The 13262-nt window shown below is 43.9% G+C and overlaps 1 protein-coding gene across 1 annotated transcript in view; it reads right to left on the bottom strand.

Annotated features, from left to right (window-relative positions):
- The window catches only part of LOC139453980 (mesenchyme-specific cell surface glycoprotein-like), a 29870-nt gene that overhangs the window by 15543 nt on the left and 1065 nt on the right, over positions 1-13262 (bottom strand). The window contains exons 2-8 of the mRNA XM_071235447.1: positions 12667-12891; positions 11725-11932; positions 8088-8217; positions 6954-7068; positions 5087-5257; positions 4186-4251; positions 3191-3429 (exon numbers count right to left, since the gene is read on the bottom strand). Of these exons, the coding sequence (XP_071091548.1) occupies positions 3191-3429; positions 4186-4251; positions 5087-5257; positions 6954-7068; positions 8088-8217; positions 11725-11932; positions 12667-12891 (1154 nt within the window). The remainder of the gene's footprint in view (positions 1-3190; positions 3430-4185; positions 4252-5086; positions 5258-6953; positions 7069-8087; positions 8218-11724; positions 11933-12666; positions 12892-13262) is intronic.

A 13262-nucleotide genomic window follows, 5' to 3' on the forward strand; every position in this document is an offset into this window, starting at 1 on the left:
ATATTTCAGCTAACATGGTAATTATAATCATAACTTTTTTTCAATAATAATGGTATGCACAGTTCTTTATGTTGTTCTGTACACGGATTCCCCAGTGGCTATATTGCATCATATAGAATACTCATGGATGTGTATGCCACTGTACCAAATTAATTATAATCATATTCTTTAATCCCATTCAGACCCGACATTTTAACAAGAACACACATAGATCTAGTTCAAAAACACTAGACTGAAATTAATCCAATATGATTCCAAAATTATTAGATATATCTATGATTAATTTCATTGTGTAATAAGAAAACAAATGTCAAATAAATGGATTTTCATGTGAATAAAATCCAGAGGCCAAATATCGGAACCAATGACAGACCCTATCATTAAACACGATTGTTAAGGATACTGGGCGCTCAATAATTCCGCTAAACCACCATTTCACAATGGGAAAATACGGGGCATAATCGGCGATATCTACTTCATCAAATTTGCAAAATGAAGATCGTATCATGTATACGATTTCGTGATAACAGTGAGCTGACACGAAATATTAACGCACATATCACTGTTGAAAATGCGGTGTGTGTCATTGTTTACATTTCACCGATGTGACGAACACTTTCGAGTCTCGAAACAGCTTAAATAATGTTTTCCTTCACTAAAAGAAACAACGGACGTTATTCTCGTGACATATACATTGCAGGAGCATTCATGAAAATGCTAAGAAACATATTTAACCTCCCGTTCTAGCGGTTTTCTATAGTAAATACATGGCGTGTCCGCCATGTTTGTTCGTCTGATGGAGGCGGCCATTGTGCAGTCATTGCCTGGGTCAGTGTAGCGCCAGCGCAGCATACCCGGGGAACCAGGCTGCTTCAATTATCCAATTGATTTGATTAGAATATACTTGCGTCAGTGTATTTTATTATCGCCCCAAACCGTAATTTAAACACATATAATAACAGATCATATACACGCATGGTGCCTTCACTTACTACTAGCTTTAATAGGCCATCCCGGAATAAAATAGTTCCCCCAAAAGCGAGGAACATCCCTTTTAGTCTGTTTATAAGAAATGTATTCCAAACAATATCCTCAGTGGATGAGAAGATCTGTTAAAGAATTGCCTCAGTAAGTCAATCACAATGACAGAGCGTCGTAATACATTTTACATCAAGTACAATACGTTAATATGGCCGACACGATAAACGTGACGGGAGATATTTCCGAAGTTGTTAATAAACCTGTGGCGATTTCAAGCCTTTGTCATCACTAATCAATTGGCCGATCATTGAAAGGTGATTGTAAAGATGTGTGAAATAGATACTTAGGTAAATTCATAGATTGCTGTAGATTGTCACTACGATAGTTTGGATGTTGTTTTTGTTTGTTTATATTTCTCTAGGATGGGTTGTAGCGAGGGTATCCTTAAACGGGCTATGCAACCAAACTCTCTGACTTATCCCAGAGTAAGCTAAGACGCTAAGTTCAAAATTAAAGGGTCTAAATGACGAGAAACAACGCTTCTGTATGAATTCGTACATGTACCAGGGAATTCCCAGGGTTTTCCCAGGAATGTGGAAGTGGTCAGTGTTTATGTCATTTCAAGAATACAGTCACGTGAAAAACGTCATGTGACCGACCTCTCGTTCAATGGAAAAGCCGTATATCTTGTAAACTTCACATAACAAAATAGTTACTGTTATAACCAAATGAAACACAACCCATTATCCGATAGAGGTAACTGTGCATAGCGGAGGGATATGTTATCACAATAAACTTGGTAACATGGTTTGGTTTGACTTCTTGGCGGTGTCTGAATTCCTTTAACATGTTACATATCCTAAAACTGGCTTATCAGCAAATCTCGCTGCACTACGCGCGACAGATACTAGAGCAAGGCATGCCAGAAATACGAAACCTAAGGCTTCCGAAAGGAAGCCTTAGGCATCACGTGCGTCGGGGTACCAGCGCCATCTCATTGGTCGTTAACAGTTGTACAAGGTGGGGCAAAAAGCATCGTTTTTCCGTCCATTTTACGCTTGAAAAACTTGACCCTTTTCCGGACACTTTCTAGACGCTCGCCAATTAATCAATTTTAATGAATTTTTAGTCGTTTTTCCGTCCAATGACCATATACGGAAAAAACGACGTTTTCGTGTTTGCAGTATCAGATAGCCTCTCCTTGAAAAACAGAGTCTGGGCCAACTTGATATGGCACTTCGCTTGGTTGACACCCATTTCTGCACCGTCCAGCAGTACAGAACCATCAATAAATTCAACACCGACATTGAGATCATGTCCCACCTCCGTAGTTCGTTTACGAAAACTGTGAAAAGCCTTTTTATATCATGAGTCTTGGCATGCTTCACAAAAGGATCATCAGACAATTAAATGTGTGCAAAAGTGCACAAAACAATTTCACCATGAAGAGCTCAAACTTTAATCAAACCACGCCCTCCCATCATGATTAGTAAACATAAGCGATTGAGGGAAGAGCGAGGGTGGTGGGATCTATTGTCTGACATGATTCTCCGCGTGAGGGTGTCAATACCCTGAATTTCTTGTTTCGTCCAATCAACAACACCAACAGAATATGAAAGGACGGGTACAGCATAAGTATTTGTGGCTCAAACTGATTTTCTTAAGTCAACATATGTACTCTGACCGAAATATTTCCTTGATATGGGCATTCTGGAGTTTGTCCCTAATCTGCATCCCTAAGTACGTATAGGCCTGACCTTCCACGAGATGGTCAATAACTCCTCCTCCAAGTAAACTGACTGATCCTCCCTCTTCTACCTTGCCACGTTCCAGATGAAGAATATAGAAGTACCACGACATTTATCACCCTTCCTTGTACTACTACTACTACTACTACTACTACTACTACTACTACTACTACTACTACGAACTGTTACTTTGTGTTTGTTTGTAGTTAACGCCACACGCAGAAATATTCCGCCTACATGACGGCGGTCTGTAATCGTGTCTGGACCAGACAATCCACAATACAGTGATTGACATCATGAGCATCGATCTACGCAATTGGGATGACATGTATGAACCAAGTCAGCGAGCCCGACCACCTTAGTCGCCCTTTACGACAAGCATTTTCGCCTCTTACGTCAAGCATGGGTTGCTGAAGATCGACTACTACTACTACTACTACTACTACTACTACTACTACTACCCTCTCCGGCGACGTCTTGTCTGCGTCCTGTGTGGGCGTGTTAGTGCCATTCACATCCCCGTTGAAGAGGTCGGGGTATAGATCGGCGTGTGTCCTCTCGATGTCGTCCCCGCTGTCGTACACTTGCTTCATGGATGTGGCGTTCCAGATGGAGAAACTGCGACTGCCTAGCGTGACGAACTTGCTGTAGCCACCAGTGACATTATTCTCTCCGTTCTGAGTTGTGAACGTCAATCTCCCTGAACAACACAGACGGAAGAACAGGCGTAAGGGACAGACCATTTCACCTTCTGTGGGGGGTAGATTATAGATTTTCTGACAACAAAATACATTGTTGCAAGGTGTTATATGTAGAAAATATATTGTTGTTCATGGTTTGAATTAAAAAATATATATGTTTTATCAGATGTAGCTCAAACCATATCTAGTAAAATCCCGACCGCCTCTGTGGTCTAGTGGTAGAGCGTCCGCCTGGGGAGCGGAAGGTCCGGGGTTTAATCCCCGGCCACGTCATACCGAAAGACGTTAAAAGGATGGTACTTGTTGTTACCCTGTCTGGCGTTCGGCATTAAGGGGCTAAAACAAGGACTGGTCGGTTCGGAGTATACTGAGTCTGAGTTGCGTGTTCATGTTAAACTGCCCCATGGTATCTCTGTGGGCTAGCACTATAAATCGGCATCAGTCCGGACAGGTACAAGCAGCCACACACATGTGCATGCACGTCGCTATATAAGTGCAATAATGTTGGACGCGACGCGATTTTGCTAGATATGGTGAGGTGAAATTGGTAAACCATATCTCGCAAAATCCCACTCCCACCATGAGAATGCAGTTCACCTACCTAAGGCGCCGCGATTCGCTGTGCAGTGTTGCGTCCCTTGATTGTGGGTTCGAATCTCGGTTCGAAGCATCACTTCGGGCTTTCCTCCCACATTAAGCTGACACGCCGCGAAATAACTGGAATACTGTTAAACCCAACTCACGCACCCACCTACCTAGCATGGTATCGTTGGCCAGCCATGTCTTCATCTCGCTACTCAGAGAATCTGCTGTCATGTTGTCTGAAACAGCGAATCAGGATCAGGATATTCAGTTGACAAGAAACAGGATTTTAATAGTAACATCATTTAAACTGTGAATACCCATGGCGTTGAAATGGATAAGTTCACGCTGTCGTCAGTTTGATTCATATTGCGACTCTGTAAGCTTAGCAGATTTCTGTTCGTTCCGACTGAACGCATTATGCCGGACATTGTACTATTAGTTGTCTTTAACCTTGTCTCTCGTGTGGATTGGGTTAGAATTGATCTTCAGCAACCCTTGGTTGTCCTCACAGGGTTGAAGCTGTGGTCAATGTCCGTGGATCATACACACGTTTCTGACGTGTCTGTCTTGCAATAGACTCTGCACTCCCTAGGGTGTCTATATGACACCTGATATGGTCTGCTGATATCATGACAGTTACACGACAAAAAAAGTTTTTCAATGTTTTCTAATCCTTCAATTTCTGGTCTTCGGTAAAATTCCTTTCTGCTCATATTCTTTTGGAACACAAGATAAACTTGCTTTGGGACAACTTTTGCATCACATGAGGTTTACATATACGGCTTATAACAATCGTACATCTCGTTATAATAGTCATCATTTAGTGCCAAAAGTAACAGCTCACAAATATGGTGGGTGGCGCTTAACCTTTGTGCATGTGTATATTATGTAAGGAATGACATATCACTTCACAAGAAACTTTGCACACGTAGCATTGATGTGACGGCAGGTGAAGTCCGTGAACTACTGATTTATCATTGAATACAACATGCTTTGAGGACGTGAATAATTGTGGAAACATAGACCATTAATGAATATGGTTGATCCCACAAAAACAAATATATTTCTTACTTTCCACAAATTCTCTCCCTCTCATTTCCTCTTTCCATGATATCATATCGCTGTAGTCGTAGTCGTCGCCCTCGTTGGCTGTGACGATGTAGTTGTTGCCGTTGTGTGTCATGTACTCAATGCCGTCAGGGAGGTAGTAGCTGGAGATAGGCCACGCCCTCATATTGATACCTGGTACATCACAACACGATCACAAAACGCTCCTCAGGTACCCGCACCAAGATTTGTTCAGGCCACGGCAAACTGATTCATATTTGAATGTTGAGAAGAAGTATGGTCGCGAAACTATTTCTTGTAATGTAATTACCTCATTGGTTGATGAAATATTAATTATTAGACATGACAGATGTATCTGTCCTACTTCCAGGGTCGGGGGGGGGGGGGGGGGGGGGGGTGGGGCAAGGGGGCACGGGGGCACGGGTGGCCAAGTCGTCTAAGGCGCCGCGATTCGCTGTGCAGAGTCGCGTCCCCTGGATACGCCAGAAACCTATGATTGTGGGTTCGAATCCCGGTTCACCCCGATTATGTTTCTAGGTTTGTCAGCACCATACCCGTGCTCGTGGGTTTCACCGAAGCTGTAAACGTCTGAGACCTGCATCACTTGGGGCTTTCCTCCCACATTAAGCTGACACGCCGTGATATAACTGGAATACTGTTAAAAGCGGCGTTAAACCCAACTCACTCACTCACTCACTTCCAGGGTCGGAGAGGTTGCCTAGTGGCCAGTGCCACACCCAATACCAGGGTTAGGTTAGCGTGTTGTGAAATGTGTGAATCCGTTCCTTGGTGCCCCGTTCCATGATATTGCTTGTTTTTTGCGTTAACAGGGGATGTTTTGGGAACTTTCAGTATTCAATGATGGCGCTCAGTCCATATTTGGTAAACCCGGGGGTTAGTAAATTGATCTTCAGCAACCCATGCCTGTCGTAAGAGGCGACTAACGGGATCGGGTGGTCAGGCTCTGTGCCTTGGTTGATGCATGTCATCGTATCCCAAATGCGTAGGAATAGCATGATGTCAGTTACTGGATTGTCTGATTCAGACTCGATTATTTACAGACTGTTGTTTTTGTTCTGTGTTACCTGTTACGATCCGGGGTAGAATGGGACTTTAGAAACCCATGCTTGCCGTAAAGGGCGAATTTGCTTGTCGTAAGAGGCGACTACAAGGTTCGGTGGTCAGTCTCATTGACTTGGTTGATGCATGTCATCGCATCCCGATGTCAGTCTGTGGATTGTCTGGTCCAGATTCGATTATTTAACAGACCACCGTCATGTCGCTGGAATACTGCTGGGTGTGGCGTTAAACAATAAACAAACAACCTTTTAACAGACAAATGTTGTGCAGGGGTTACATACTTGGATATTGCTAAAATCAGCGAAATACCGAACACACACAGACACACACACACACACACACACACACACACACACACATACACACACACGTACGCGCACGTATGAGGAAGGCATTAGAAAGGTAAGTAGGTCGTCTAGTTGGTTAGATGTATCTTGTACTTCACCGCAATCAGCTGCCCTTATTACATGGAGACATGGTTTCAGGGTCACTCAGTGCACTAAGTACAACATCTAGAACTCTACTTGGAATGGGCATAAGACTTAGGGGCATCATCCCCCGTTAACTCCCTTATAACGTACCAGAAATGTACGGAACCCGGAATCTGCTGACATCATGTCGCTTAAAGCCAGACCGCATCACAGAACGGTAACAGAAGTCATAGAACTATGATAATTGATGTTATAGCAGTTGTGGTCATGTTGCAACACTATCACAGTTGGTTCTTAAACTATAAAATGTTATTACAATGTCCCAAATAATGTCCGAGTATCCAGCTACCGGTACCTACCCCCATCCTGGTCGGACGCGTCCATCAGGAGGTTACTCCAGCTCTTCACTCCGAGACCACGGATGCTGACGATGTTCCCGGAGCTCACGTCCAACATAGCCACGGCGTTGCTGCGCTAGAACAAAACACATGGTTACAGATCTACTGTTTTCTGAACTGACTCTGCAATAAGATCCAGGAGGCTGGCGTTTTGTCTAGATCAGCTAAAATCTCAATGTGATCATCTTTACCATTCAATCCGCTTCTGGATTTAGGGTCAGGATGGGTAGAGGATCTGATGTCACAGTGTTAGATCTTACTAACACATTTTCGTGCGTGCGTGCAAGATTACTCATGGTTTGTCTTGTCGGGCGTCGATTGGCCCCCGTGATATGACTCACTCACTTCCTGAACAGGATGTAAATGTATTACATAGAAATACTTCATTGGTCAACATTTATCCTTCATCCTTATCCCGGACCGCCTCCGTGGTCTAGTGGTAGAGCGTCCGCCCGGAGAGCGGAAGGTCCGGGGTTCGATCCCCGACCGCGTCATACCAAAAGACGTTAAAAGATGGTACTTGTTGTTACCCTGTCTGGCGCTCGGCATTAAGGGGCTAAAACAAGGACTGGTCGGCTCGGAGTCAGTATACTGTGTCTGAGTGGGGTATTCATGTTAAACTGCGGCATGGTATCTCAGTGGGCTAACACTATAAATCGGCATCAGTCCGGACTAGTACAAGCAGCCCCACACTAACACACGTGCATTCACGTCGCTATATAAGTGCAATAATGTTGGACGCGACGTTAAACCCCATTTCACCTCACCTCACCTTCATCCTTATCCCAACGTATCAATGGTATAGTGGATAGAGCCCTTGCGTGGAGAGCAATAGGGCGGTGGTTCGATTCCCTGACCGCGTCTTACCAAAACGTCAAGATGGTACTTGCTGGCCACGTGCTGGTCAAACTGCGGCATGGTATCTCAGTGGTCTAGCACTATAAAACTGACCATGGTCCGGATTAGCACAAGCAGACACGCACACATCGATATGTTCGCGAAAACGTGTACACGGCGTTGAACCCCCTTCATCTCAGACCACATCATCCTTGATCTGCATGTTCATGATCGTGAATCATGCAACTCAAAAAATACCTGCAGACCAATATACGCCGTCTTCCCGTCCGGTGTCACCGTAATCTTGTTTGGGTCGACGTCGTTGGAGAAGTTGTTGTGACGGTCCCGGTACACAAACCTGGCTCCCCCTCTGAGCAGCTCGCTGACCCTGAATGACGTGGACAGTGGGTTCAGTTAGGTCTGGAAACCTCGGACATCAATGACGCTGTTGTCAGTATTAATAATCAGGGCTCCCGATAACGTTTTGACCAATCGCATAGTCACTCACATGTTGTCATTCTCAGTGGGTCTTGATATAGGTTTTCTATGGGTATTCAGTATATTTGTACTCCCTCTGTGCATGTGTAAGCCAGTAAGTGTAATATTTAAAAAGGAGCCACAATTCAACTACAATTGCTGGTCCGTGAGGCATGTACCTTGCATTTGCCCCAGCACTGCCTTAAGTGGGTTACATGCAATAGCGCGCGGTATATATCAAGTTAAAATAAATAAAAGCGACAAAACCCTTTTCATAATCGTAAGAATTTGATTCCGACTACACCATAAGCATGTGTTTATGAATCACTATCAAAAAGTCATGATACCATGTGTTCGTGAAAGGCGAGCGTACTCTGCTCTACCGGGTACCGGTAGCACCGTCACAAACACATGCAAAGGCAAGTCATTTGTTTAATAGAAAAAAAACACACTTTTAAGCAAGAGTTGTGCGACGTTCTTTGAAATCTTCACACTGGAAAGAGCACGCTCGCTTGTGGGAACTACTTCGAATCTTTGTTTTTTTTATTGACTTGGTATGAGTTTCACACATAACTATCAACGGGTATCGGAAAATATACCTTTAGTTTTAGTTTTGTCACGAACGAACATATAGGTGTATTGACCGAAACTCCTCGAAATGTACATATATATAAGTATGTTTCACTATACCCCGGCCAGGTGCATCAACATCCATTTACAGTTTCTATTCACGGTGATGATCATCCTAGCTGACACAGGTAATTGAAACTGTCATAAAATAGTGGGAAAATATGTTTTTTAATACAGTCCCAGAAACCCTGAACTCATGCATGAACGTGCGTAGCGCGTATGCCATCTCATTTACAGTGTGTGTGTGTCGTGTGTCGTGTGTGGTGTGTGTGTGTGTCGTGTGTGTGTGTGTGTCGTGTGTGTGTGTCGTGTGTCGTGTGTGTGTGTGTGTCGTGTGTGTGTGCCGTGTGTGTGTGTCGTGTGTGTGTGTGTGTGTCGTGTGTGTGTCGTGTGTGTGTGTGTCGTGTTTATCGTGTTTGAGCGCTATAAAGGATATATAGATACATATATCTATATAATCATACCTATATATCTATCTAACATCCATATAGATCCATCTACATACACTCTTCAAAAAAAGAAACGCACAGGTAGTGTGTTGTTCTTTGCAAGTTATGGCATTCGTAACTCGTGGTAGTGGCCTTAAAAAAGGTAAGCATACGAGGGTTGTCCCATAAGTGTCCGGCCTCCATAAGTAATTTGCGATTTATAAAAAAACTGTTTTACTTATTTTTCAACATAATCTCCCTTGACCTCAATGCACTTGTTCCACCGGTTCTCCAGCATATTTAACCCGTCAGAAAACCACTTTTTCTCACGTGACCCTAAAAACTCCTCTACAGCAGTGATGACCTCCTCATTTGTCCCAAATCTTCGGCCCCTGAGTGCAGATTTGAGTTGAGGGAAGAGGAAGAAGTCAGAGGGGGCCAGATCTGGAGAATAGGCTGGGTGAGGCAGGATCTTGAAGCCACATTCATGTGCAGCGCTCACTGCTACTTGGGCTGTGTGAACTGGTGCGTTGTCCTGGAGGAGCCAGACACCTCGGCTTAGTTTACCTCTGCGCTTTGCTTTGATTTCATTTAGCAATCTGCGCAATTCATCTGCACAATATGCACCGTTAATGGTGGAACCCTTCTGTAGATAATCTATCATGATTACACCCACGGAGTCCCAGAAAACGGAGGCCATGACCTTGCCACTGGAAGATGTGCTTTTGAACTTTTGGGGTATTGGTGACGTTACATGCTTCCATTGCATGCTCTGACTTTTTGTCTCTGGGTCAAAATGATGAACCCAGGTTTCATCCTGAGTAACAATATGAGCCCTGAAAGCACTGGATCTCTCCGAAATTTTTAATCCCAGAAGCTGTTGACTAATCATGACCCTCTGACGTTTTTGTTCTTCAGTCAACATTCTGGGCACCCAACGGGCAGACACCTTGTTCATGTGTAAATGTTCATGGATTATTCGTTCCACTGATGTTTTACTCATGTCATGTGCAGTAGCTAACTGTCTAACAGTTACTCGTCTGTCCTGCATTATTGTATCAAGAACAGCTGCAACTTCATCTTGGGTAGTCACTTCACAAGGGCGACCCGACAGTGGTCCGTCTTCAGTGCTGCGTCTGCCCCTTGTAAATTCAGCACACCACTGTTTGGCCGTACTATACGAAGGAGCATTGTCACCTAATGTTTGTACCATGTCATCGTGAATTTGCTTTGGTGTTAACATTTTAAATGTAGATACTTAATAACGACTCTACATTCGGTCTTCTCCATTTTTTCCAAATGTGAGCGGGTCATGCTGTTTGATAGCAATTTATAGGAACTTGTAGCACGTGGGATTCATGTTTTGCATGTCATCCACGTGCAGAGACACTGTTCTAGCAACAGGTGCAGTTTGGTTGAGTTTGGGCTATCCGTTCATGTTGAGGACGGAAACTTATGTGACACCCCTCGTAAGTCAATAACTTGTCATTCAATCGCAACTTTTTTCAAGTTCGAAAGTTTCCGAGACTCAGCGCTGCCGATCGGAACATTGCCGTAGGACGTATTCAAAGAGGGGAATCGCAGTCTTCTGATGCACGCGCGTCACTTCAATATCCACCACAGCACAGGATCGCTACATTCGACTGTTCCTCCACAGCTGCGGAGACTGCAGGACGCATCTCTGGTTTGAGGAGGATATGAGACTGTCAGAAACCATCTCCACGAGGCTGGAATCCGACCCAGAAAACCAGTTATCGTACCTGTTTGCAACAGAACCATCGACAGCGACGCTTGCGTTGGTGCCATACCTTTCAGCCTATTGTTTCAACAGGAAAACGCACCACCGCACACAGCTTGTGTCACGGTAGACTACCTTCATAATGCTAACATCAACGGCTTGCCCTGGCCGTCGAGATCTCCAGATCCCAACCCAATCGAACACCTCTGGTATGAACTCGCCGCAGACACTCCAACAACTTCCTAACGCGTTACAAGTAGAATGGTGCAGAATTCCGCAGGACAGAATTCGTACAACGACAACATGTGTCTATCGAGCATCAAAATTTCATATTTATATCTATGATATTAAATAAAATATGTCGACTTTATTAGGTACAATAAATTTACTAAAAATCTACCTGTGCGTTTCTTTTTGTGAGGAGTGTAGATCCGTCCATGAAAATAGTAGTGCTACACAACTGGGATACCATGCTGATATCATACTAGGTTGCTGGGAATGTAATTGGAATAGTTCTACGAGGATATGCCCCTCCCTGTTTGATATTAAGAAGGACATACAATTTCATAACAAACTCAGACGTTGGTATTTCTGGTAGTTAGGAGTAAGTACACCCACCTACCGTGCATCAAACTTTGTGAAATCCAATGTTGTGATGTCAACGTTGCTGGCGAAGCTCCCAGCGTATCTGGCTCCTGGGAGGCGGACAAGAAGGACCTTGCCCTGGGGGTCAATGAAATCACTTCCGGATTTGTAAGCACTTCCTCTGACAGTGACAATAGCCGTCCTACACCCAGAAAGGAATCTCACACAACTCGGGTTCTCGCCAACTGTTGTAGAAAAAGATGTGTGAATACTTGTCGTGAATATATTTCTGAAACTTGTTGCCATGGATTCTCAAAAACTATTATTTTTTTAAAATCACAAACATTCAAAAGGCACCAGTTCACCAATAGACCTATCTATGTACCTAGTTTGGAGAAGAAATATTGTACGATTTTCAAGATCTGCCCCGGAAACTAGCAATACCGCCATTTGCAGTCTAAATGAAAGATGTTGCAATGGAAAGTATTGCAACAACATGCATACATGTAGTATATATTTTTTTCAAAACTCCCAAAATATCAAAAGGCAACAGTTCACTGGACCTATCTACATGTATGTTCCGAGTTTGGTGAAGTTTGTGTGTGCGTGCGTGCATGCTTGCATGTGTTTGTATACCAGTTCAGATTAATGCCGGTTTTATAGTGCAAGCCTGAAATACCATGCAGCAGTTTAACATGGATACCCCACTCAGATACAGAATACTGACGACTAGCCGACCAGTCCTTGTTTCATCCCCTTAGTGCCGAGCGCCAGGCAGGGTAACAACCAGAACCATCTTTTAACGTCCGGGGATCTAACCATCGACTTTCCGCTCTCCGGGCAGATGCTCTTTCGGCTAGACCACAGAGGCAGTCCAAAACATGACGGGACAATGTGCAGTTTACAAACTGCGCCACTTACAATATGATTTACTGTTAATATAAAAAACAAAACAAAAAAAACCCGTTGAACCCTCTACCTTGGGCAGAGAAGACCTCTTCTGTTGGTCTGCTTGCGTCAAACTTTTTGAATATCTTGACGGTTCCGTTGGGTGGGTAGGCGGTGTCATGGGTTGTCTGGATGAAGTGGTTGCCGCAGCTGGAGATGTCGGTGTACTCCACGTTACCTTGCGGGGAGGAGTCCGTGCGGACGGGGGCGAGGTTCGGGGGGTTCTTCATGTCAATCACGAACCTGCTTAGCCCACCTGCGATCAGGATTAATTGGAAAGTGAGTTTAGTTTTATGCCGTTGTCAGGGTTATGTATTTCACCATGACAACCTGTAAGATGTAAAGAGTACACGCAGCCGACTGGGTTACACAGAATGTGGTTGCGCTATCCCCGGAACACATTTAAAACATTTGTTATGGGCGGCTGTATGCGACTCAAAAGAAATGAAACAACAGATTCTTTCATATTACTTCAGTTAATCTGTCAATCCATGATATTGGTCTAGTTAATCTGTCAAGCCATGATATTGGTCTAGTTAATCTGTCAAGCCATGATATTGGTCTAGTTCATCTGTTAATCCATTATATTGGTCTAGTAAGGCTGTCAATCCATGATATTAGTATACT

The sequence above is a fragment of the Haliotis cracherodii genome, unplaced genomic scaffold (genome assembly GCF_022045235.1).
Source record: "Haliotis cracherodii isolate W230 unplaced genomic scaffold, xgHalCrac1.p SCAF_10, whole genome shotgun sequence".
In the NCBI taxonomy this organism is placed as follows: domain Eukaryota; kingdom Metazoa; phylum Mollusca; class Gastropoda; order Lepetellida; family Haliotidae; genus Haliotis; species Haliotis cracherodii.